The 26,362-nt window shown below is 41.3% G+C and overlaps 1 protein-coding gene across 4 annotated transcripts in view; it reads right to left on the reverse strand.

Annotated features, from left to right (window-relative positions):
• Positions 1-1,072: 1,072 nt before the first annotated feature.
• Positions 1,073-26,362, reverse strand: part of sbf2 (SET binding factor 2) — a 76,980-nt gene continuing 51,690 nt past the window's right edge. The window contains exons 18-43 of one of the 4 annotated variants that reach the window (XM_058088768.2): positions 23,868-24,038; positions 23,348-23,619; positions 22,340-22,512; positions 22,002-22,075; positions 18,927-19,122; positions 18,679-18,806; positions 17,915-18,090; positions 17,681-17,814; positions 17,124-17,325; positions 16,776-16,972; positions 16,549-16,689; positions 14,537-14,620; positions 13,357-13,431; positions 11,996-12,174; positions 11,751-11,927; positions 11,395-11,496; positions 7,195-7,380; positions 6,162-6,288; positions 5,784-5,911; positions 4,755-4,979; positions 4,562-4,669; positions 4,065-4,258; positions 2,384-2,471; positions 2,175-2,306; positions 1,988-2,104; positions 1,073-1,893 (exon numbers count right to left, since the gene is read on the reverse strand). In XM_058088768.2, the coding sequence (XP_057944751.2) occupies positions 2,006-2,104; positions 2,175-2,306; positions 2,384-2,471; positions 4,065-4,258; positions 4,562-4,669; positions 4,755-4,979; positions 5,784-5,911; positions 6,162-6,288; positions 7,195-7,380; positions 11,395-11,496; positions 11,751-11,927; positions 11,996-12,174; positions 13,357-13,431; positions 14,537-14,620; positions 16,549-16,689; positions 16,776-16,972; positions 17,124-17,325; positions 17,681-17,814; positions 17,915-18,090; positions 18,679-18,806; positions 18,927-19,122; positions 22,002-22,075; positions 22,340-22,512; positions 23,348-23,619; positions 23,868-24,038 (3,768 nt within the window). In that variant the 3' untranslated portion in view covers positions 1,073-1,893; positions 1,988-2,005. Of the gene's footprint in view, positions 2,105-2,174; positions 2,307-2,383; positions 2,472-4,064; positions 4,259-4,561; positions 4,670-4,754; positions 4,980-5,783; positions 5,912-6,161; positions 6,289-7,194; positions 7,381-11,394; positions 11,497-11,750; positions 11,928-11,995; positions 12,175-13,356; positions 13,432-14,536; positions 14,621-16,548; positions 16,690-16,775; positions 16,973-17,123; positions 17,326-17,680; positions 17,815-17,914; positions 18,091-18,678; positions 18,807-18,926; positions 19,123-22,001; positions 22,076-22,339; positions 22,513-23,347; positions 23,620-23,867; positions 24,039-26,362 lie in introns of all 4 variants that reach the window. The other 3 variants (XM_078795511.1, XM_078795510.1, XM_078795512.1) reach the window with 3 other exon arrangements.

Genomic DNA, 26,362 nt, shown 5'->3' on the forward strand with positions numbered 1-26,362 from the left:
GCTTTCCGAGCAAGATGGAAGGTTCCACAATATTGCTGCAAGTTTAAATGAAACATTTTAGAATAAATACTTCATTTGAATGAGTTGAATAGGAATGAATGTTGTATTAAAAAAAAGATCCATCATGTTAGAAGAATGTCGTCACCGGAGTTCTTGGATGGTTGGGAACAAGTTCATTCATGGCTGTGTTCTCGTGAGCCCACTCCCTTGGATGAGAGGCAAATCCACACATGATTTCAGGATGCAAGATACCTTCTCTTCTGCGGACAAGTTTTTTTTTTTTTTTTTTGCACATGCCCAAAAAAAAAGGAATTGGGATTCATCAGAAAAAAAGCCTTGAGGAGTCCAGTCCAAGTCCCTTTTTACCAATATTAACCATTTTCTATGCTGCTTATCCTCATTAATGTTGCAGGAGTTGGAACCTACCCCAGCTGACTTCAGGCGAGAGGCGGGGTACATCCTGGACTGGTCGCCAGCCAATCACAGGGCACATATAGACAAACAACCATTCACACTCACATTCATAAGTTGATTGTACTTAAAAGATTACACCAAGTGTGGTTTAAGTTATTGTTTTTTTAAGTACAGTCTAAACAAAAAGGTACACTTTGTTGAATGTTAGTTTTATAGTTATTGCTACTTAGATGATTTAAGATGTTAATAATAGAAAAACATAGTGGAATCTACTTAAAAGTACAATTGTTCAAAGTTTATATTTTAAGTCAATTGCCCTTAAAAGCTTCCTTTTTTGCTGCCTTTGGCCTGCTGTCATTCCTGAGCAAGCGCTGCACTGTTGGTGCCCCCGATATCACAGTTAAATCAACTTTTGGAGATGGTCCTGATGCTTGCTGGACTTTCTTGAACCTCTCTTGGAAGTTATTGATGATAAAAATTTTGACTATTTTTTTTACTATTTTAAAAAGCTAACTCCAATAAAACCTTTACAAAAATAACAATGCTTAGTTTTGATGAGAAAAGTATGAATTTGACGTTTGCAGATGTGTAGAACATTATAACCGATACAGACTCGCTAACGTAGCTAAATAATGTCACCAAAATAAAGTTCCAACCCTCATTATAAAAGTGGTATTTTATTGTTAGAGGTTATTTGTGACAACTTTTACGAGTGTCAGCTACACAAACAAAAGTTGTGACTTTCAAGTATGTCTGATTTATTTCCATAAAAATTAGTGTCGGCACAAAAAACATTGGCACAAAGATTCAGCAACAACAACAAAACAAAACAAAAAAAGATATCTTTGTATAGCTTCATTTTCTTTTTGTGTGTAAAAGCTGCATTACTTACATATTTGTTTTGTTTCTTGAGTAAAAGCCCTTAAAAACAAGATGTCAACAAACAGGAACAGGCCACTCGGGTATCAGTTCACTTTTAAAAACACTTATTAGTCACTTCAGGAAGGTTAGAAAAGGTCACAAAACAAACAATATTTACACAAAGTCATGATAAAAAAATAATTTACAAAACACGAGACATACTCGTTAAGCCTTGATGGACATTCAACATAGAAAATCGAGAAAACATTAAATAGAATAATAACCTAATATAACTTTTCAACTGGCTGTGCAAATTGTGTCTTTTTTTTTTTTGGAATTGAACACGTGACCCGGCAGTAGGAAAGGTCACAAAGAAGCTAATAGTAACAATGCCTTCCGTTGGGAGCTCCAAGTGCAAACTATTAGTATTAAACATCTCTGAGCTGATTTGCTGATTCAGCAGTAAAATCACCTGGTAGTAAAATAGAACTTCCCAGTGTCTTATTGCTTATGAATGTTAAGAAGAACCCCCCCACTGCCCCCCTCCCTCGCCCAAGAGAAGTGCAGTGCAGACTTGAGAGTGTTTTTCCCTGCTAGCAGCCACTTTCTGAGTCCTTGCTAGTCCCAAAGAAGAGAAGCAGAGTTAAAACACTGTCAAGTCTCCGATGCCGCCTTTGTTGTTCCTTGTATGATATCGATAACCTTGCCTGACCTTGTGGAGACGCGGCTCTCAGGCGTCAGAGATGCAGCTCTGGATCTTGTCCATCCACAGCTGTGCACTGGCCGCGTCTGCCGCGCAGAAGTTGTATACCCTTTTGCTGGTCTTCAGCTAAAACAATAATATATATATTTATATTGACCATATTATGTATTATATTATTCAAGATGTCATGACTTACATCAAAGAAAGCCTTTTCACTGATGTGTTTGGGCGCCCCAATTGTCGGTGCCCCCGGGATCACAGACTCCACCTCTGCCAGCTCGATGTGACCTCGACAGTTGGTGTCCTCGCCAGTTTCATAGTACCTCATCTGTCACCATAACAACCAGGTCCTAACTTCCCCGCCGACACCACTCACTGACGCCCCCGATTGGCTGGATCTCTTACCTGGTGCTTGGTGACATCCAACACAAACCAGCGAGGCTTCCAACTTTTCAGCAGCGCTCCACGTTTGTACAGGATGCCCTCGTACGACCTGAAAGTGGATGCAGAGTCTTAGCATGTAGCATTGTATGCTAACATAGACTTTCTTTATTGTCATTGCACAAAAACATAGCAGTGAAATTGCCAACGAAATGTCGTTGTGTAATAATAAATAATAAATAATAATGTGGAGAATAAATAGATGACATCTAACATACACCCAGCTGGATAAGGAATTATCTTATATTCAACTTATCTGTGATCCAGTTTCACAAAAGTGTGATATGTTATGACATACTGTCTTAATTTTTCATGGTTTGGCTAGTCCTGCGACTTTAACTTCGGAGCGACTTATATTTGGTTGTTTTTTCCCTACACTGACAGCCACACGAGGGCGCTCTAGGCTTGTGTCTAGGAGCGAAAACGATCAAAGCTGATTTGTCAACATGAGACAGAGGGAACGCATCTGTTTCTCCTATCACTATCACTCGTGATCAGGAAAAAAGCCGAAAAAACAAACAAAACATCATTGTGTACTTCTATAGAGCAGCTACACACAAATAACCCGCACAGAAAGCTTTCTAGATCTTCCAGAATCTGCACCTACTCCAGCTGTATTTCTTTGGATTTCCAAATTGGTCTGTTGTAATGTATTCCACCCACGGCCCACTCCACTGTGATTGGTCACACTCATCTTGTACACAGGCATGCCCGTATAAGGAAGTCCAGCTCACTGTGACTTCACATTCTCTGACACGGAGTGTTCAAAGCCATCCCAAACTTCTATCAGGCCTCACTTCCAAATGCACAAACCTTATTTTCTGGAACTTTGGCATCGTGTAACATGAGAATACAACATTCTAACTACATTTATAGGTCAGAAAAGTGGAAAAAGTATAATATGATCATTATAAACACTTTGCCATGCTTTCTCTTTTTGTTCTATGACAGTAGCGATGTTGCCTTTATATTTGTATACTTGCTCTTTCACCTCCTTATAAGCCTCCATGATGATTTCCGCTAAGTATGCCATGATGAATCGGTGACTTGGTGATCAATAGACGGGGCTTATTTAAGTGGGCGCACAGAACTAGTTTCACCTGGCTTGATTAATCCTTGTCTGCTCATCCTGGCTAGGTCTTTGTGAAACTAATTAAGCATGGACACTCTTGTTGTAGGTTGGGTGAAGGCTACTCAATCATTGATCTTGGATGTCTGAATCCTACATACATCCAACGTTCTAACAAAGAGACTTGACCTCACTGAGGATAGGTGTGAAGCATTCACACACAATTGGATTGGAGTGGATTTGACACAAAAGAGGATTCTATGATTTATGAACAATGCATCATGCAAACACAATAAAATACAACGCCTCAAGCGGCATATTAGCATTTGATCTGTGGAAGTTTTTTTGGAAGACAAAAAGTACAATTTGCAATACGTCAGGGTTCTTGTGATTGGGAGTGAAATATCTCCATTTCAGTGCCAAGAGACTGCACATTTTTACAGCCGATGGCCGCCATCATAACTCGCAGCATTCCTCAGCGCTGACTTAAGAGACGGACAGCTTCCCTGCACCGTCTGTGAGTAAATCAACTGTGAAGCTCAGACTGAGGAGGGGGAGGGGGTGTTCACGACCCACCTGTTCTCCTCACTCTTGGGGGTGAACTGGTTGTAAAGTGTAGCAGCGCGGCGGTTGATTCCGTTGGAGGTGGCTGTGCTTCGGTCTTCAGCCAGTCCGCTGTCTGGCAGGTGCAGCATCGAGCGTCGGTGGAGTGCCTGCAGGCTGGACGTGGGAATCAGGCCGGAAATGGATAGCGACTGCTTGCCAAGCTGCTGATACAAAACGGTACAAAAAAAAAGCATTTGAAGGGAAAATGTGTCTTAGTACAGATCTGACTGTGTTCCTGCTGAGTCCCCTTGTCCTTTCTCTGCTATGTGGGTCAATGGAGCTCTGTGTCACATGTTGCCAAGGAAACAACTTTGACACAGGGTTATGCCAATCTTGAAATGATTACGTCCAATGAAATCTCCTTGGCAACAAGTGTAAACATGTGATGTGGCTTAGCTGCTACAGTTTTACTGGAAATGTGTCCCATTTCTCAAATGAAAAAAATGTTTCAGGTCACTGCTACATACAATTCCTTCTTGTTTGATGTCTTCCTGGATGCTGACACACACTCGGTCCAGAGTGGTCTGCCATGTCTCAGAGGTCTGGTTCACCTCTCCTTCCAGCCTCTCCATGTCCTGTGGACGTTAAAAACAAGCCATGATGATTAGAAATATGGCAGATGGAGACAAGAGTTTGATGTTTCATGCAATGAGGTTTTACAGAGAGCAGTTTGGTGATGGCGTCAGGCTGAGCTCGGGTCACGCTGCTGTAACAAGGCCACACAATCCTCCTCTTGCTGCTCGAGATGGTCTGAGGTTCCTCCGAGTAGTCCGCCCTAACCGCCATCAACCTCCAGTCATAACATGGCCCCGTTGACAGTGTCTCGTCCATGAAGAAGTCCCACTTAGTTAGACTGGGGATGCCAACTGAGGGCTTCAGGATGGTCTGTAAGTAATTCATCGGAACAAAAAGTTTCAGAGTGATCGACTAACAAAACGTTAATTGCAGCCCTTGCATTATTTAGATTCCCCGCTTGTTCATTCCAAAAACATGCTAAGTTAATTGGTGACTCCAAATTGTCCATAGGTATGAATGTGAGTGTGAATGGTTGTTTGTCTATATGTGCCCTGTGATTGGCTGGCAACCAATCCAGGGTGTACCCCGACTCTTGCCCGAAGACAGCTGGGATAGGCTCCAGCTTACCCGTGACCCTTGTGAGTATAAGCAGTATAGAAAATGCATGGATGTTTACATTATTCAGAATATGTATGCCATTATGTCATCATAAACAGGAGATCATAGCTTGGCCATGGAGCTGATACAAAGGGTTCGAGGAGGTTAGCAGGGGAACGCTCGTTGAACTAGTTAATCTTCCCAAATGTTTTAGACTTGTCTTTCACTGTATGCTCTCACACAAACATCTTAGCTGCCCTACAATCACCTTTGAAAAACACATCCATCCATTTTTTTTTTGTTATTCATTGTTTATCCCTTAGAAAACAGAACAGTGGTTGTAGTCTTGGAAAAACATGAATGTTTTCACTACTTGAGTTTCTATTTCCCATACTTTTCCTGACCTGGACATGTATCTAACCCTAAAATCAACATGCACGTCTTGACAAATTGACTGTGGTAGTGCAATGTAAATGGAAGTGACTTCCCTAGCACATGCATTTTCGGAACAATCTAATTTTAAAGTTGTGGGACATGAGTTGTCAAACACTTGTTTGCAAGGAGAAAGACACTCACTTGGCTCTCTGATGCGCTGTACAGATAGTTGAAGAAGATTGGACTCCTTCGGTGCATCCTGTTGATGCACTCCCAGATACAGATGCCTCTCTTCGCCTGCTTGTCACCCTTATCGTCAAACAACAAGCCTGCCAAATAATAACAGAAGACACTTTTAAGCAAAAAGAATTATTGCTTCTGCAGATTGCTTTAGTTGTGTTTAAAAGATGGAATTTCAGAGGGATTTATTATCTGACTAGGGAGTGTGAATGAGAACGATGTGTGCACACAACTTGAGATGAATGTAGAAATGGGACAAAAGTCCAGCCAGTCAGTGTTCATTTAAAACTAAACAGGATTTTTTTTTAAATCTCTGCTGTTCTGAGTAAGAGCACCAACCATGTTCCAGGCGCTCGTAGTCGGAGTCCAAAAGAAAGTTCTTGAATCGGTTGGAGATGTGGTGATACGCCAGGAACTTCAGGTAGTACTGATTAAACTCAAACTCTAAGGGATGCTGCAACAAAATCTAAAAACACACACAAGAATGGACAAAGGCAGTTAGTCAGCGGTTCAGTGACGTTATGCTAAGGTTTTAATGAGCAATTGAAACAGAAACAGGAAAGTCCAAATGGTGGTGGTGGTGTGGAGTTCTCGTGGGAGCAAACTGGGCCTTTATCATGGCCACTGCACGATTCAAAGCTAGCAGAGGGCATCCCAGCGGTGTTAAGTGGCCATCGGATATTTGAGGTCACTTGGGTCCACTAGCAAAACAACAGCTGTTTTGGAGATGAGGCACTTCTATTTTCAGCTCTTTTCTGAAGGCCTGTTCTTCAGAACGCTACAGAGACACCCCCAGGGGCCCCCACCCTGCTATCAACTGCCAAAACTACACTTTTAGAAGCCAAATGAAGAAACTATGTGTTGATGTAAGTACACAGGAATGGGTGTGCACAGTGCACAGAAATACACAATATTGTCTAAAGTAAATTTTTGTGTGAACCTCATGTGTTTGCACTTCACTGTTAACCCCCCCCCTCCAAAAAAACCCCACACAAGCCTTCCTCTCAATCCCCCAAACGGCATTTTTCACGTGTTGCTCCAAATGTGAAGGGATGCTAAAACACGCAAGCACAGACAGTTCTATGCCGATCACTGGGTTCAAGCACCATCTGGGCTGCAGCCTCGCTGGTGCAATACGATGTTGACATCACACTTTCAACCTTGGGAATTCAAAGTGTAAAACTAAAGCAAATGTACAATGTTGCGCTTTTCGCCTTCTTCACCCTCACGCCTATTCGGTCCTCCGGAATGTCATGAGCTCATGTACAAGATATGAACAATGAATTGAGGAAGTGCATGAAAAGAAAAGTAAAAGCGAAGAGCGGAGATGTGCGAGCCTGTGGGATTTGGGAATGAGATGTTGTTGCCTCACCTGGTGCACGCAGTCCAGGAACTGCAGAAAGATGGGCGTAAAACCGCTGCCCTGACTGCTGGGACTCAGGTTGCTCCTTTGGCTGAACTTGTGGCCGAAGGAGAGCCACTCCTTCTCTAGCAGCACCTGAAAGCCCTCCAGAGTGCGGTAGAAGGGATCGCTCAGCAGTTGCACCAAAGACACAACCTGCACAGAAGACGGAAAAGATTGAATGAGTTTCAATACAATAATATTCTTATTATATTTCTATGACATTTCTCTTATTTTCAGGCAGCGTGTCTACACCAAGCTATGTCAGTGTTACAGGCATGTTATCCATTGTAATTAAGGTTTTTAAAAATGCAAATACATGAGGTCCAATGTTTACAACAGGGGTCTCAAACTCAATTTACTTGGGGGCCACTGGAGCTCGAATCTGGGTGAGACTGGGCCGCATCAGGTTTAAAAAAAAAAAAACGCATTTATTAAAAACATCGCTTTGGTTCCAATTTTCTACAAGAAAAGCTCTGATAAAACATTCCACTCTTCTCAAATATCTTACTTTTTATTTTTCTACACAAAATAAGATGAAAAATAAATAAACAAATCAAGAATAAAGAAAATCAATCAATCAGTAATAAATAAATAAATATAATAATAATAAAACGGCAAATAATAAAAACCTAAGAAACAACATATAGTTGGTGAGTAGACAAATTATTTTTTTCAGATTAAAATTAACAAAGCATTATTAGAGCCCTGTAGACATGACAAAACACGACTATAGTCACATTTATACTCTTTTTATTTACAACATATTGCGCAACTGCAGGGTCTTGAGACACATGCTAACTCGCAAACTAGAGAGCTAGCGACCTAAACGGTAGCCTTCAAGTTATTTCCTTTAAACTTAAATAGCCAAAAAATTACCACTTCCACACGGATAGGGAGGATAACTATTAACAGTTATTTAACCTTTAACATGAACATTAATCAAATGTAATATTTTTTTCTGGGTACTTGATACCATACAGCATCCATATCAAACTTGCACGGGCCGCACTAACATTAAACTTTCATATCAAGGCGGGGGCCTCAAATTAGTGTCCTGCGGGCCACATTTGGCTCACGGGCCGCGTGTTTGAGACCCCTGGTTTACAACATCATGTTGCAACATTTCATGGTTCCGAACATGCTCCCATAAACTAATTAAAAACTCTCTCAAAAACTAGTTACAGTGCACACCAGCTAGAGAATACGCGCCATTTGCAGCATATGAATGCAGTTTGTGCCTTGCACTGGACGGAAAGATACAGAACAGACTTATTAGTCAACTTTTTGGACAAATTATATATCTCAGGCGGCAGTGCGCACAAGGAAAACCATCACCATGGAAGTGGAAAAAAAACCCATAAAAAATGCTCCCAGAGATGAGGCATTGCTTGACTGTTGCGACCATCATCAAGGATAAAGAGTCCAAAAGAACAAAATGAGATGAGACTTTAATTTTATGAAAAGTACAATGGTGGATGAGTGGTTAGTTAGCATGTTGGTCACACAGTCAAGAGATCGGGAAGACCCGGTTTTGATTCTCATTCTGAAGTTTCGCGCATGCCTGGTTTTCTCCAGGTCTTGCTTAGATGTAAAAACTGTGTCCATTTCCCCCCTCATCTGCTTTTCTGCAAAAGAAGCTCCACTCTTTTACTGTGTGTCTACGCTAGCGGCCCCGCCTCGTCCCCCAGAGACAAAGCAAGTCTATGACTGACAAGAGGTCTCATTCTGTTTGCCATGAAATATATGTATGGAGCCTAAAGGTGCTGAAGCAATGTACAGAGTGAATGCTCTTCCTGCCTGCTTGGAGGCGAGAGATGAGAAGAACAGACATGCATGGGCTGTTAAATATTGATTTATTACGGTTTCATTATTGTAATTAGTGTATTTAAACTTTTTACATTTCCTTATTGTGTTCTGTGTAGTGCGGGTGACTTAGAATTTCAGTTATTTATTATAATTACTTCTTAAGTTCCGACTTTCCCTATTCCATTCGGACCCGAGTACCACAGAAATAGGCGTCCCTGGCTACAGAACACACAAAGCAGCAACAACATATTTCTGTCATATGTGACACACATACATCAACCTTTGAAGCTGACCCTAATGTCAAACGAATCATCTGCTATCAATGACACTTATATAACAGCCTAGTTAAATGCAGGCTCACTCCACTTGCCCACACATGCAATATGCTTGGCGGGCCTTCCTGCCCGTCACCCCCAACACTACTAATGAGCCCTGACATGGATGGAATGAGTGGGGAAGAAAAGAGTTCATGTCTTGCCTGTAGGCTTTATAGAATATCCAACCCTGAGTGGTGGAGAAAGGCGATGGCGCCCCGGCACAGATCACTTAGATTACAGACTACAAGACATGGAGAAGATGTTTGAGAGAAAAAGCAGGGAAAGAGAAAGGAGGCAGAGGGTTAGACAACAGACACAAAAAAAAAGAAAGTTTTGTTTCCTGTCTGCTGGGTGTCCTGTGGACAGCAGCCAGAGCATATGGATGCCATTTGCCTGTGCAAGCTTGATCATGACCTGGCGAGAAAAAAGCCATTCGTCTGTGGACAGAGAGCCTCGGGCCCAACACGTGCCTGGCAGAAGGCACCCACAAATTGTTTTAAACGGCAGCCCAGGACTTTAGACACCTTATAAACACATTGATGGACACAGTCTCACAACACAAATATGTGAAGAACATGAAAAACATGGCTAATGAACATAATGAAGACACTGACAGGACCCTGACTGTTTACATGCCTTGGAACTCCTCAAGCCTTCTCATAATCCTTCACTGATTAATTCAGAAATGACACAATCAACTAGAAGATGAGCAGAGAACACACATTATACATTTATAATTTATACCAGGTCTATTTTAAAGGGGACCTATTATGCTTTTTCCACTTTTCTGACCTACAAATGTAGTTACAAAGTTGTATTGTCGTGTTAAATGATGCCAAAGTTTCAGATAATGAGGTTTTCACATTTGGAAGCAAGCCCTAAAAGACATTTGGGATGGCTTAAAACGCTCAGTTTCAAAAGGAGTGGTAAAACTGCCCCTTTGTGATGTCACAGAAGGGCAGACTTCCTTATATGGGTGTGGCTGTAAGCCACCGAAGCTCTCTGTCCCCAATGGCATTTCACACTGGACTGCTTTGTGAACTGCTTTGTGCTTTGTTGGGCCAGTATGCAGCTGGCCCAAACTAGCCGACTTTCCAATGTTACTTGGTTGTGTGGAAGAGTCAGAAGAGCAAGCAGTAAGTAACAATTTATCAGTGTCCGAACCATGCTTATTTTGTCTAAGTCGTGGAGCAAAAGCACTTCCATATAGGCAGAGAGGTTGCTAAAAGCCGTTTCCCCCCACAATTAGTGGCCACATTAGATGTTACCGATGCTGTAGAAAACGCTAAAATGCTAAAGCTACTTAACATTGAGAGACGTCTTGTGACAAACAACATTTAACAAGCCATTTCTGCAAATATAGTGCCTCATATATAACAGATACTTTATATCTATGTAAAAATAGCAGTAATAATGCAGATGCATGCTGCAGTGGCATTCCAGATCCCTCTGTAAATGATGATGTCTGGTTTGCTTGAGAGATGAGAAAGAATACCTCAAGTGGATTAGACACTTTCATAAGTCTTTTGATGAGACGGTATGATGGAGACAGGGATCTGACAAATTCTGATCCTGGTAACGTCATAAATTTACTCTCATCACAAACTTTTTCAAGCTACAACCTTTTGAAATAGTAATGTCAAAATATCACATCTTGTATAAATTGGGATTAAGTTATTACTTATGTGAAAAAGTTGAAAGTTTTATGGTGTTTTACGGTGGTGGCTTAAGAGTTCTTTTGATCTCACAAAGAAAATGGAGGTTGATTGGGTCGACAAATTGTATTTGATCTTCAGAATTTCCACTGTGCAATTAATCCTGAACGGTGGTGTTAAGGAAAGTAGCACACTTGGCATTGAAAGGGCAAACATGTGAGATGTTCACTGTTGGAGTAGAGGAATGGCACGATGTCTGTTTTCGTTTCTTAACATGCCAATTTTCCAACTTCAGGAACATGTCATGGAAACGCTCTCCCTCTGAATCTGGGTGTCTTGTCGGCTTATTTAAGTGGGGAAAAAAAAAAGTATTTGTGCAGTGTTCTCACTTGCGTGGTGATGTCCCAGCCATCCTCCAAACTGAGCAGCACAGATGAGCCGCTGTCCAGAAGCTCCACCAGAATGAGAGCCAGCTGCAGAATCTTGTGAAGCTGTGACAAAAAAGCCATATGAGCAATTTATCTTAGCAGTAAATCACTTGGGAACTTTGCTTTGTTACTTTAAATAGGGTTCCCTCACTCTTTGACCAACAAGAATGTATGTGTCCTTATTAGACGCATAGTAAAATCAAGCTCAAATAAAATCTGCTATCATGATAAATCCTTGACCAATGTAGAATGACACAAAGCAACATATTGTACACCCTGATAAAAGACTGCACTGGTTTGTATGTGTGCTTTGTCACCTGCGGGATCCATTCAGAGTCCTCCAAAACTTTGAGGAAAGAGTCCTCAGAGTCAGAAGAGGTGACACTGGGAGCACAGGCCCTCAGCAGCTTCTTGAAGGAGCTTTTCACTTGCCTCGTGTCTGCAAAGTCCACTGGCACCAGCTCACAGTTGAGAGAAGAGTCTACTCTGAGGCCCTACGCACATTTCATCACCAAATGCTCAGGTGAAAAGAAGTTCAGACACAGCAAATTCTGTCTCTTACCCTCAAATGCGACTTTTCACCAAAGATGTAGAGAGCAGCTTGCTGTTTGAGCAGTTGAGCCTGTAGACTGTTACTCCCTGCAGGGGGCGCCAAATCCTTCCCTGCTAGTCTGGCACCCACATCCGCTGTGGATGTGTGCTGGCTGAGCCTGCTGCTGGAGCGCAGGCTGGCCCACATGCCTGCAAACACACAGACGCAAACAAAACTCAGACCACATATAACACACACACGCTGTCCCGTTCCAATGCCTCTGATGTACACATGCTGTCAAACAAACTAAGACTGAGTGATGAACAGCACATGCGCAGATGACGTTTACATGCACAGCAGCATAAGCAATTATGTAAACACCTTCATTCTTTAAGCACTTTGTGACATGAAACAGGCAGTGATAGATTAGAAGCAAAGGGTGATGGATTGTTTTTCAGCATGTCAACAAATCTAGAAACAGTTTCTCTGAAAAACAACATGCAAGATGTTCCAAATATCACACTGAAAGGAAGGACATTTCGCAGTAATAAAATGTTTACTGTGTGATCATGATAGCAGCCTTCATTTGATTCAATACATACAGACCAAAAGTATTAAATTGGCTCTCTGTCACTCTCTCTCTCTCTCTACCAGACAATAAGTGACACATTTTTCATAGTTTTTAAATGTTAATTCATACAGACTATCATTGCCATGAACCAATGAGTGAACATTACTGTTTCCAGTCACACGAACAAAATATCGCTCTTAGCTTGACATTGAGTATGAAGAATTCAATACATTCAGTGATGTGGAATGAGACGCCGATATTGTCCAATTTTCAATTTCTGATTCAGATATCAACCGATATGTGTAACATCACATATATATCATCATTCAGGACAGGAAGAGTGATGGATAAATCCAACCATCAATTGGCATTTATTGTCTTGTTGCATTGCTGAAACTAAGGGTGAGTTATTCCTTTGCAGTTACATTTACACTTTATCCAAGCTGTCTTCACTGAACTACGTGCACGGTCAGAGGTGCCTCATTTCATTTGATTCATGACAGTCTGCCAGGATAAACTGCTTCCTTTCCTCCGCAGTCTGCACTTGGCTTCCAACTGACCACAGACGGCCTTGCTGAGCCAACATATCAGCCATGGAAAGGGCCAGATGACAGCGGCCACTTTGGTTTCTGAAAAACCGCAGCTTCCAGAATTGCACTCTTTTACTCTAGTGATGATTAGTCATTAGTGGCTCAGAGGGAGTTTTGAGAATGGCGGTATGCCCAGTTTCTTGTTAGCTTGTGAGAGAAAAGATGATGAGGTGTCAGAATGAGATGGAGCGCTGAAAAAGGAAAGGGGAGGCGAGGCAGTTGCACTCTACCTTGGTTGTGGATTCGCTGCTTACTGGTAGATTTTTGGTTTGAGTGAGTGAATAGTTTATCTCTGTACTCAAGCACTGGATGGCGGTTGTGTAGAGGAGGTCATGATGAACATGGAAAATAATGTCAATGTCATACAAACATTTGAGCTCATAACACCCCAACATGGTCATGCATGATTAAATGGAGAGGAGCAGCTGAAGGTCACTTAAAAGTATGCATATGATTATCCATTGTAATGAGCTTATGTTGCAGATGTTAGTTCTATAGACAGAATTGGCAAGGATATGCCTGATATGCAGGTTTTTGGAGGACAAGGTTCACTGTTTAATGTCAAATGAACTAAACGTTACAGTAGGGATGCCCCAATCAGAGTTTAGAACATACTTAATGCTGCAACATAACCTACATACATGGTGGGTGCTCGGTTTATTTGTTTCAAACCATTCTTCCACATAACCAAAAACAAATGTTAAACACACCAAAAACACTATTCCATGCTTTTTACAGAGTAATCTATTACGCCCATCCTTGCTTCATTTATTCAAGAATTACTATGTCAGGTTTGAAAAGAAAAAAAATGCTGTGGAATGTGGCTACATATTTTAAAAGGTCAACCTGGCAATTTACAAGGAACTAATGTAGGAATGTGGCTATTAATTGGAAAGTGAATTGTGTACTGTATCCCACTGCAGTGATTAAAGCTACCGCCACCTTTGGAACAGTCAGTTTGGATTTGACAAATAACGTACTGGGTAAATTAAGCAACATAATGACCTATTTCATAAGTTTGTAAATGTCAAATAAATGGAACCAATTAATTTTTGTCATTTTCTTGGCATGTCTGGCACGCTTGAAGGTAGAGTCAGCACAAAAAAGAATTAGTAAACTTCACTGTACTTAGGAATTAGTTGGAACGTGTTTTCACCTTCGACCTTGTTCTGAAACAGTGACTAATTCCTCAGATATGCACCGACACCAAGCACAAAGCCATTAAGCCAAGACAAAACATTCAGTACTTATACAGCACAATACAATGACCTGGATGAATGAGAATATTCACAGGCATTCAGTAATGAAGTACTCCTTCTAATTGTATAAGCACTCTTCAAAATTGCAAAATTATGATGCAAGGTAACTAATAATAAAGCTGTTTAATTTAGAACATTCTGTGACACTCACCTCCTCTGGTGAAGCTGTTTGAAAATGGAATGTCTAAATGGACAGGGGCCATCTTTGGCATTCTGGATGTTCTCCTTTCGCTGCCTAAGGGGGGGACACAACATTCATACATGATGCAAGAAGGTGCCAATAGTTATTTTCCATTAAGTACAAGACACAATACAGGATGTGTACTCATTTTCATAAACAACTGAAAATAAAATACAAATACAGTACTACAATGCATGTTTGATATGCTGCATTTATGGCATCAAAACACATGTTGTTATTTCCACCATGAAATATACCATTGTTGTAGCTACTACTGCCAGTAAAACATACACACCTCACAACACAATATCCATTAGTGAATGATATTACTGTTAACTGTTAGCATCTGTTGCCGGTGTCACTCGTAAGTGTTGATGACCTGAATTTATTGCAGTCACTCATCTTTGTAACTGACCTTGCAGTCAATCTGTCAGTTTCAGTAAGTAAATACATAATTTTAATAATGCTATGGGGTTTCATTCCAGGCTTACATACCTGTGGCCATTTTCTTGTGTGTGTTATGTTATAGTTATCACAACACAATAGTGAGTGTTGTTATTGTGTTATTGTTGTGAATATGTCACTTTCTTGGCTTTGGTGTGAGTTCATTGTTGCATGTGTTTGAATCTGGTTCCCGGAACATAGCCAGTTAAGGAAACTCGATGGAGGGCATGTCACAATCACCATTTGAATTCACTCCAATTCATTTAAAAAGTGAGTACTTTCATTTTGTTACCTTTTTTTAAATTATCATGAGTACTTTAAACCAAGTCGGATATGGCTTAAATGTCTCAACAAACTAAAAAAAACAGTGCAACCATTTAGGATGCACTGATGTCTGTGGAGATGGATGGGGCGGATGGTGACCTTACATAACCTTTTATTGTACAGGTTTCCTTCCATATTCTACTGAATATCAGCTTTACTGTTAAACTACCTCATTGTCATGAACACACACACACACACACAAATTAAAAATAAAATAAGCATTGACCGTTCAAAACACAAAAGGGAAAATAATGAGCATAATAGGTCCCCTTTAAAATAAAAAAAAGGTATTTTTTTAAGTTGTTTTTTTTTTTTGTTGAATTTTTAAAGATTCCAGCATCAGATCGCGCTGTGCCATACACATTTTCATCTTCGTAATACTGCACAGCAAATTTCATCATTCATTAGTGGTGTGTACCTACAATTTTACAATTTAAAATGCTTTAATAAGCATATTATAGGGATAAAGCTTGCTTTAAAGGTATGAAAGTATTTTGTGAGCGTCATTTGTCATAAGTGAACAATGACAATCAAAGAGATGGGGAGCATCATTACAACAGTCACTTTTATTGAAAATAGTGATCCATAATTTAAGGACAAGTCAATCTAAAGCTCACAGGAGGGTTTGGAGGGGCAGCAGCATAATCTAGGCTCCATTAGAGTGTCAAAAAATTACTAAAAATCAAATTACTCACATTTTTCACAATTTGCAGGTCTCGGAATATAACCTCAGCTAATATCCGGGATCCACTGTATAATGTTTCATTTAACAGTTTTTGTCCTGCAATTTATTCTTTAGGTTGTGCTTATACTTTTAATTTAGTATCACTTATCAACATTAAAAATTTTAATTTGTAAAGTAAAGTATAAAAGTATTTCTTTAACTGATAACAGAAGAAAATTAACCAGTGGTTCTCTATTTTCTGTTAAGCCCCTCACCCCCCATGGGACAAAAATGTTTTCATGCCCCCTCATTTTGGCGTACAATTAAGAATGTGATAATATTTCTTTATCTGTTCAAACAACTGTATGAGTTGCTGGTACCAGCATGAATAAATACACTAACAGACCTGCCAACCTTGAAGAAATTATGACTAGTCCCCTCTGCCTCTCACCTCAAATCCCCTCAGGGGTGTCCGTCCGCATGTTTGAGAAGCCCTGACATAGTGGGCATCAAAGAAGGCAGAATGTGAACATAACCCATAAGCATGTACCTGGTGAAAGGCCTATGATGGAGCGATTCGACAGTGTGTTATGGCCGTTCATCTTGAAGTAAATAGGGATGGAGTTGAGGATGGCTTGCAGGTACTTCTCTTGTTCAAGGCTACTGGACGAATCAGAAGACGATGCAGGCGCTGAATCAGAACACAGACCATTGCAGAACAAAATGACAATATAAAATACATTTCCATCCATTGCATATAATGACACCCAGTCTTACCTGTTGAAGATGGGTTCTGTGACTTAAACAAGCCCACAACACTCTTGCCATGGAAGCCTCCTGAGCGGAGGAGCACAGCTTTAGTGCGAGGATGTTTCCAACACACAACTGGCAGGCGGTTGTGTCTGTAGCAACGCGCCACTTTGTGTAAACTGCTGTCTTGTATGGCCTGGGGAACCACCAGTAGCCCTGGGTAACTGAGGTAAAAACAAATGCAACTTAGGAAAATAATTTAGTACAGCATATGTGCAACAACTTCCGTTGGAAGTCAGTTCATTTAACAAGCCAAACACTTGTCTGACACTTTAAGGGGGACTTGCCATTGGACCTTTCTTAGTGGTTGCGTACCTGCGACACAGAGAATAAAGCCTATTGACAGCTGTGATCCTGAAGTGCTCGCCCGACTTGGAGCGTGATGAGCTGGCCGTAATAGTGCCAAGGCCCAGTCGCTGGTAGTCACGGAAACACGACTGCTCGACCAGCTGCTCCATGGTGGACTTCTCAGACGCTCTCAAAGTGCTGCTGGGCGGTGGCTCTCCATCATCTGATACTGAAAGTGAAGATTGGATTTGAGTTGGATTTCCATTTGATTTACATGAATCGACATAATAGTCCATTAATTGATCATTAAGAATTCTGTCAAAATCTATTAAAATTGGTTGATTATCAATCCCTACAAAATGGAGTGCATGACTTGGCTGCAACCCCCATAGGTCGATGCAGTTGAGATTTCTAGTCTCAAGCATAAAATGACATTAAAAGAACAGGTATGTAGTACATTCTCCAATCCCATTAAATATAATAAAAGAAAAAAATAAGATCAACATCACATGATTAAGTTGTCCCACTGTCAATCAAGCTAACTGAGTCAGAAACCCATGCTTATTGTACATGACGACTCTCACTTGAAACATCATCATCTTCATGCCAGGTCATTCTGCTTCCTCTGTCACTCCTCTTCAGTGTGGTCTGGCTTCCACGGCCCATTGTAATCTTGCTGGCTCTCTTGGCCCCCTTGACAATAGTTTTGGATAGCGTTCTGCATGGATGACAGAACAGACATTACATTTACATTTTTTTGGTCCACACAGGACCAGATTTCCACAACACTAGACAGTCCGCAGAGTTAAAGCACAAACCTAAATCCAGTGTTCCTCTCTTTTTGCTTTGGAAGGATAAGCTGAGGCTGGGTTTGCCCTGCAGCAAATGCAAAGGAGCTGAAGATGGATTGCGGGTAGCGGATCCTCTGCAGGTGCTTCCTGAACATCTCTACCACTTCAGATTTCACCTCTTCGTCGAAAGCCACTTTTATCAACTAGTACGACACATTTTAAACAAACATTTTAAAGCAAAGTAAAGTGAAGTGAAGATATATGCAGCTATACACAGTCTACTACTTCATACTTCCATGCAGGACATCCAGGGGCTCATACAGTACATTCACAAGCTCATGTCTTTATTAAAATCCTTTTGAAAATGTTCCAAGTCATGTATTTGTCATTTGATATATTACATGTTTTGAAAGCAGCTATATTGTAACATAATATGTATAATTAGTTTTATGTTGTTTCATTCCCTTTGTATTAAGCTTGCTACTGCATTTGTTGTCAGCAGCTGTTTGCAACTACTCAGTGGCTGCAAATGGACATTTTTGACTATCTAGTAAATATGACTGATATTGTCAAGATGTTTATATGATTATCCATCCATTCCATCTTCTACGACTTTTATATACACATCATGTAGCCAATGTATTATCATTTTCAGCCCAACGTATTGTTCATCGGCTTTCTTTCAGCACTCTATATCGGTATTGGCCCCAAAAAAACCCATATCGGAAGGGCTATTATGCTGTGTATTAAACTTGTGGTAAAAATAAGGAGAAACCCTGCATCGTATTCACCTGAGAGGATGCAGAGCGCAGCTGGAGGCCCTCCTGCATATTTTGCTGCAGCTGGTTCTGGATGCTTATTTTCTTCTCTTTGGTCAAGGTGGCAACTGGAAATGCTCTGACAACTGCCTGCTCCCCCACTAAACACATAGCCAAAGGTCAGGTAACTCAAGTAATTATGAATAAACAGCGCACCATCACATTACTGTATTGTGCACAACCTAACCGAAAGTCAGAAATACTTTGCAGAGTAAACTTACCGAGCGGGTCATGGGGAATGCCTTTGAAGATGATGCGGTATGTGGTGAGGAAAAGTGCTCCCTCTGCTGGTAGGATGTGTGGGCCCCCTAATAGGCCCCCAGTAGCTTCTTCCCTGCCATCAGGATCCAGAAGCACCCTCAGCCCCTCCATCACAAACTCTTCTCCAGGAAGCAGCGCTGGACGTAAAATTTTAGGCTGATAGGACAGCATATTGGGGAAAAAAAATCAAACCCAGAAGCAACACGAAGTGTTATGTCCTGACTATAATAGCGTACACTATATAGACAAAAGGATCCAGACACACTGGATATAAAGTGTTAACCTTACCAAGACCTTTTTGACAATTGTATACTTCTGAATTGTATTTATATTATATTACTTTTATTTATATTGTTTATACTACTATATTATGTATAGTTCTAGCAGTTTGGGCAAGGTTCTACCATGACTCAGCCCCAATGCAGAACATGTGAGGCATGATGTCAACCCCATTAAACACCTTTGACATGAGCTAAAACAGAGATTGTGAGCCTAGAAGGACCTCTGACCTACAAAATGGACAAAAATTCACATCTTGAAGAAAGTCTGCCAGATCAGTGGAAGTGATTATAGCTGACAGAGGTCTATATTTTCGTCACTCGCTTCCAAATACTTTTGTCTATACCGTAAAATGTACAAGCATCAGCTGAAAACTTCAGTATGGCAATTGCCTGTCATAATGGCAAATCACAGAGCCCCATGATACTGTTTGATGTATTTGAGCTTCACATGCAAGTCACCTTCAAAAACAAGCAAGCATACAATGCTTTAGATAGCATTTGAAAAAAAACAAACTTGAGAATAGGCACACAAAAATTTCCAGCACAAAATAATTGTATCATATTACTTAATAAATTGAATGTAGAAAAAACAAAAACAACAGATTCTTATGGATCTTCCACACTCACTTACTTGACTGGGAAGAGACAACATGATTAGTTTAGATTTAATTTTATATCCTGCAAATAACATATTCAGCACTTCGGCAACCACAGAAAAGAGTAAAAGCTCACTCAAGCACCACCATTGGAATGAAATAGGGCAAATCCAGCCATGCATTTTCTGTACCACTTATTCTCACGAGGGTCGCCGGCATGCTGGAGCCTATCCCAGCTGTCTTCAGGCGAGAGGCGGGGTACACCCTGGACTGGTCGCCAGCCAATCACAGGGCTCATATAGACAAACAACCATTCACAATGATGGGTAAACATTATAGCATGCAAGCTTGTCACATGGACACATGAACCAACTTGTGTTGGGATCATAGCAGCCGTGGAACCAGTCTCATAACTGTATCTTCAGGCCAGAGATTGCGTCACATGAACTGTTTATGATGTTGTTATCCCTGCACTTGGTGTCCAGGGAGAGAACTGTACCATCTTACGATGTTGTGCATCTTGCTCTGATTCTGTATAGTCTGATCCTGTATAATCAGGTGGCAATTAAATGTGTTAAGCAATGCCAATCAGTTAACTGGAACCCAAAGATTGCTTCTTGCTGACTTACTCAGGTTTAACTTGTAAGAAATCAACAGTGTTCTAATAAAGCTGTTTGACCCCGGTCAGTGATCTTAAAGAGATATCAGCCTGCACTTTAAATGCATTCCTCGCATTTTCTTTCCAGTGATCAGTGCTGCTATTGCAAATACTCTGACTCGTCATGAGGCCGGTGCCATTGTTGTATGGACACTTTTTAGTATTTGGCATGCTTCTTGCAGCTAGCAATCCAGCTTGGAAAGAGCCACAAAGTTCAGCAGACAGCTCACCACAGTTTCCGGGTTGGTCCCAAGGCAGTACTGGGATGCTGTTTGTCTGTGTACAAGTGCTTTTAACAAGGATTACCAAGCGTTGGCAGGCACTGTAAAAGCACAGCAGGGTTCAAAATACCAAGTCAAATATTTAAAAGTGCACTTGACAACACTGGCAGTCTTCAGCTTGCTGCACACTCGCAGGAAACAGAATAAAAACCAAATGGCTGGTGAATTCCATTCACAACAGTGTGTTATTATTCATGTTCAGTTGCCATTACAATTGTCCCTGGTTTATTGACGATTAATTGCTTACAGACCAAACCGTAATAAGTGAACTAAAGTTGAGTCTGAAATAAAAATAGTGATACTTTTTATATGTCAGCTATATAATTGCATCTTTGTTTTTTTTCTAAGCTTGGCTATATTGCAAATCACCCCAGGACCTCAATATATTCAAGGGTTTAAAATGCATCAGTAAATAACTATGATGTTTTGTATTCTTGATGCTTGATTTGAAATACTCTACACGACTTTTTAAAAATCACCAAACACATTAGGTGAATTAGCACATAGAATCAGATCGGTATCATCGACACCAGCCTAACTTTTCACCCAGTATCGGATTGGAAATTAAATCAATGGTATCGCACATCACTAGCACTCACACTTCTGTAAACACACGGAAATGTGAGTGATGGCATGCTTTTGCACATGCACTTCACTTTGCATACATATTAACATGTTGCATTTCTTTGGTAATGAGAACGACCACACAAAAAATTGTATATAAACAATCTGAACTGTACATGAAACCCTGCAGTTTGAACCTATAGCCAAAGTGTCTGTATGCTCCCAAAACTGTACTGAGGTGGTACTCATTCCCAAATTTTGCCCACATTTGCAAGTACAGCGGGTTGGGACCGTGGCTTTCTAGCCACTGCCTGACAGATGATTGCGAGCCAGAAACTCACCACACCCCGCCAAGTGTGAGACAGCAAAACCTAGTCACTCTCACAAAGATAGAAAGTCCCACAGACGGAAGACATGCTTGTTCAGAATGCTGCAGCGGGGGCAAAGCTGATTGGCATTTTAAGGCAAGTATCTGCCGATCTTGATACCGTCCTTTTTCACTGATATCGTCCGATACCGATCTGTGGACGATGGATCGGAGCACCACTATTTTTATTAGTATTTCACTGTGTTGTGCGCAGTCATCGGGTTTAATTTAATTATATTTTACACTAGTAAAACTATCTAGGAAATGTTGGGCAAAGTCATCGCTCACCTTCTGAATGGGCGGTAACCTCCTGCTCTCCCTGTGAACTGCCTCAAGAGCCTCTATCTGCATGGCAACTACGCCTGTGGGTCAGAGGATGAGGTCAATTACCTGGTGTCCACACATCAGTGCACTCATTGACGGGGTACAAAGAAACACATGTACGGTACTTAAACACACTGACACAACCAGCGTGTATTTAGAGGTTTTAAGGCCATTTAACATGTCAGGAGTTAATCAGCTCAGAGGCCGGTGTTACTGAGAATACACACTAGCAGGAGTTACTCTGTACAAAGCTGAGGGAATTAGGACAGCAGCTGCGTGAATGAACAGTGTGCGTGACGTACCTGGGATCATGCTGTGGAGGTTCTTGATGTGTTCCTGGGTTACACCACTCTCTGTGCACACTTTGTCAATAAAGCGAGCCACAAATCGGACCACCGAGTTGGCCACGTCGCTGTTCTCAGAGTCCTCAAACCCACTTTCGGTGTCAAAGCTCTCGGCAACGCTGCCGGCGATGCTATAAACGATAAACAATGTGATGAAAAGCATGACTACGTAAAGGGTGAAACCACTTTGTCCATTGGGAGATGCGAGAGCTGCGTGTTGACAGAGGTGAGCTATGAGCCTGGCACATGCAATGTGTTGATGCTGTGATCAATCTATTAGCCATAAGAAAAGTTTCACATGAAGTTAACTGCCTTCTGGAATCCTCACTAGTCAAATGGCAGAGCTCAAAAAACATGTCTGGCGCTACAGTGAAAAGAACAAATGATGAAAATGTCGACATGAACAAATTCTCAGCTGTTCTCTCATCAAAAGTTTAAACATCTTGAGGCAGTTGTGACAATAAAATACCAACATTTAGGGGGGGAATTATATACCACAAACTTAAAATGCGGACATTGTGTTCTTGGTGTTTTTGGCAACAAGTGAGCCACTCCAAAAAAAGATTAATTTCCCAGTGCACAACAGGGGAAATCAGAGGTATTCTGTTTGGTTTGGGTCGAGTACAGAACAGGCTTATTGATGACACCCAAAGGGTTTTCAGGTTTCGCTATTTTGTGCAGTAGCAATGTCTCGGGAGCAGCTCAGACTGAATGCGGACTGGACACAAAAAACACAATGAGTTCCGTTTGGCTACATTGGAAGGAATGGGTGACTGACTTCCATCACCACCTTAACACAGGAACACATATTCCCAAACCATGAAACCTTACTGTTAAGGTCTCCTCCAGATAAGAGTGATTGCTGTACCTTCCATGTGATGAGAAATACAACAAGCAAATTTTCAGTTCAACTAAAGTAACAGCAATGCTAAATATATTGACCTAGTGACACCTTTGCATGCTGACCTGTTGGTAACGATGCTGTTGCTGCCGCTCTCCCAGTCAGTGGCTGGTGTATTGCGAAGTAGTTTGTTCTTGCTGGTGTCCAAAGGAACAAGCAGATAGACCATGAGGCTGGCATAGTGGATGGCCTGGCTGAACACGGTGCTCTCCTCGTTCTTCACCAGCTCCTGCTGCTTCTCTTTGCTGAGGCTCGGCCACAAGCGCAGCTGCTCAGCAGCCAGGTCCATAGCTGTCTGATCCTCTCCTCTGCCCACCCCAGGCACTGTGCCCACCTCCTCGAAAGGGATATTGGAAAAAATGGTTGGAGAGAGTACCCAGAGTAAACCTAACGTGCAAACTCCACACAGAGATGCCCGAGGGTGGAATCGAACTCGGTTCTCCTAGCCAACGACAATCAATGTAATTTACTTGTTTGTCATTGCCAATGGTGAAATTAACTTAGATTGCTGGAAATGCAACTGTTTGTGTAAATTATTTCGTAGTTTTGTTGATTGAGGGGGCTGTCCTGCATCTTGCAAATTACCTTCAGCCTGGCAGCGATGCTCCACTTTTCTTCGGGGGTATTGAGGTATAGGGCTCGGATCTGGCTCTGCACCTCGCTATAGAAAGTGGCCTCCCAAAACTGCTGATTGGTCCAGATGGGGTGGTCTTGGATGCAGGTGTAGGCAAATTGGTTCACTCCAGCAACCAGTTTCTGTAAAACACAAATACATACTGTAAATTAACGACACCAGTGACCAGAACTGAAAACATTTTTTTTTTAATGGGAGAGAAGTGCTTCAAACAAAAACATCAATGAGGATCTAGACAGGAATTACATTGTTTTCACTCCATGATGCATTCTCGTCTGGATGCAACTATATGATAAACCGGCCAAAAAAATATGCCAAGAACGTTCCTTTGTGGAAAAACACAAATTAAATCAGCCATGACTTAGTCATGACTGAAATCAATCACTGAGTTGTAACCTGTGGCAATATAAGGATGTTTAAGTGTTCTTTGGATCTCTGGGGTATTTCGAAACAGTGCTAATGTCTTTCACTAGTGTGGTCTAAAGACTGAAGCACCTGCTGCTTGCACAAATAAACCAGGTAGGGAATGTGTGATGCTCGGCTTCAGGCATTAAATCTGGTTGACAGGGTGGAGTACAACACGATGTTAAGGAATCCTTGAAAAATACAACTGTCTGAAAAAAGATTGCCTATCAACATGAAGTCAGGGGAGATGAACCTTTTAGAATACGACCCTACGTAATGGTTTTCATGTTCACTTCATGGATTATTCTCAAGTATAGTATTAGAAGTAGAGGCGGTCGCTGTAATCATAACAAGCAGAAACAAAACAACTTCATTCTCAGTAAAACCACTGCAACAATCAAAGTCTTGTGTGTTTCTTCTGTTGCATAACAACAGATGCATTATTTTCTGCGAACAAGACAGAAAGATGAAAAACATTTCACATAATGTACAACTCTACATAAACCCAAGTGTAAATTCCCCCAAGGTAAATGCCTCACTCATGTGACGCATCCAAAATGTAAGAGCAGGATGATCCTTCTCACCTCTCTGTACTTACTACATGCTACGTGTCTAAAAACACAGATGTGACTGCGTGTGTGTGTGTGGGGGGGGGGGGGGGGGGGATGTTTGTGATGCGTCTTTGCTGCCTATACTCAGCCTGTGTGTGTTTTTCTGACTCTTGAGATATGTGCAGGGGTCATTTTGACCCAGGTCATCACTTCTTGTAATACAGTGGGACACGACACTCACAAGATAGATGGTAAGCAATCAGACAGGGAATAGGAGAATAATGGAGAGGGGAGAGGAGGGAAACGAGGAAGTAAAGTTGAAGGGGAAAGGGGGAGTTTACAGACCATTATGGCTGAGTAACTTGTCTCATGGAGGGGTGGAAGGTAGGAATGAAAGAGGGGGGATAAAAAAAAAAACAAGCCAAAAAAATAAAATGAGCACAATGGGAGCAAAAAGGAAGAAACTGTTCTGTATAGGTCAAACACAGAAGGGCTATCTGGATGTGAGATCTTGCATAGAACTTTAGGGGTCATGATTCTGAGGTTGATCAAGGTTTCTTCCATCAAACATAAACTGGGACTCGCAAAAACTGAGAAATGGTGCAGGTTGTCACCAAAGAGGGTGCACAACAGGGCATAGATAACTGACCTACACAAAATCCATCTCTTTTTGTATTGTAATTGAAGTATTTAGTAATGGAAATATGATGTTGAAAGTTGAAGAATAAACAATTCTGTTCTTGTAGGACATAACTGTATACATACAAGTCATGCAAATGTTCCAAAAGAAGGTAAACATAGATTAGGTAAACCACAAGCTGGACATTCTGAGTGATACAAATGCTTCACTTTATGCATGAGGTGATAGGGGACACTGGCTGAATTAGACCCCCCCCCCACACACATAAACCAACCAGAAGGGATGCTTACAGCACAGTGTTCCAGTCGTGTAGGTCCTCTAATTTGTTTGGGGGCTTTTCCTTTTTTCTCTTAACCAGTAGGTCCAGCAAAAACAATTACTGTAGTGGCACGTTAACATATAGATCATTCAATTTTATGCAAAATAAAAACTTACTGAGATATCAATGACACCTACGCATCTCTTGATAAAGGCACCCATTTTTAAATAATAAAGGTCAGAAAAACAGCTCCTTAGCAATTGGACCAAATATCATCCACCACATCCAACAAAGGGCCACTGTAGAAAAGGTTGCATGAAACCAAGATACACTTTGGCACTAACAGACAATTGATAACATCCATGCAAAATACATATATACAGAATATTTTGCAAATCAGTCTCACCTTCCCTCTGTCATGAATACATTTTCAACATGCATTCTCTCAGGGGACCAGAAAAAGTTGAGGCGTTTAAGGAATGAACAGAGAATGTGGGTCAAAAACATCAACTTGTCAGCCTCAACATATGGAAACAAACTAAACACACTCTGGCTCTGGTAGCAAGGGTTGAGGGAGCATGGGGTTCCCAT

Source organism: Doryrhamphus excisus, linkage group LG13, assembly GCF_037039965.1.
Source record: "Doryrhamphus excisus strain RoL-2023G ecotype Guam linkage group LG13, RoL_Dexc_Guam_v1.1, whole genome shotgun sequence".
Taxonomy (NCBI): Eukaryota; Metazoa; Chordata; class Actinopteri; order Syngnathiformes; family Syngnathidae; genus Doryrhamphus; species Doryrhamphus excisus.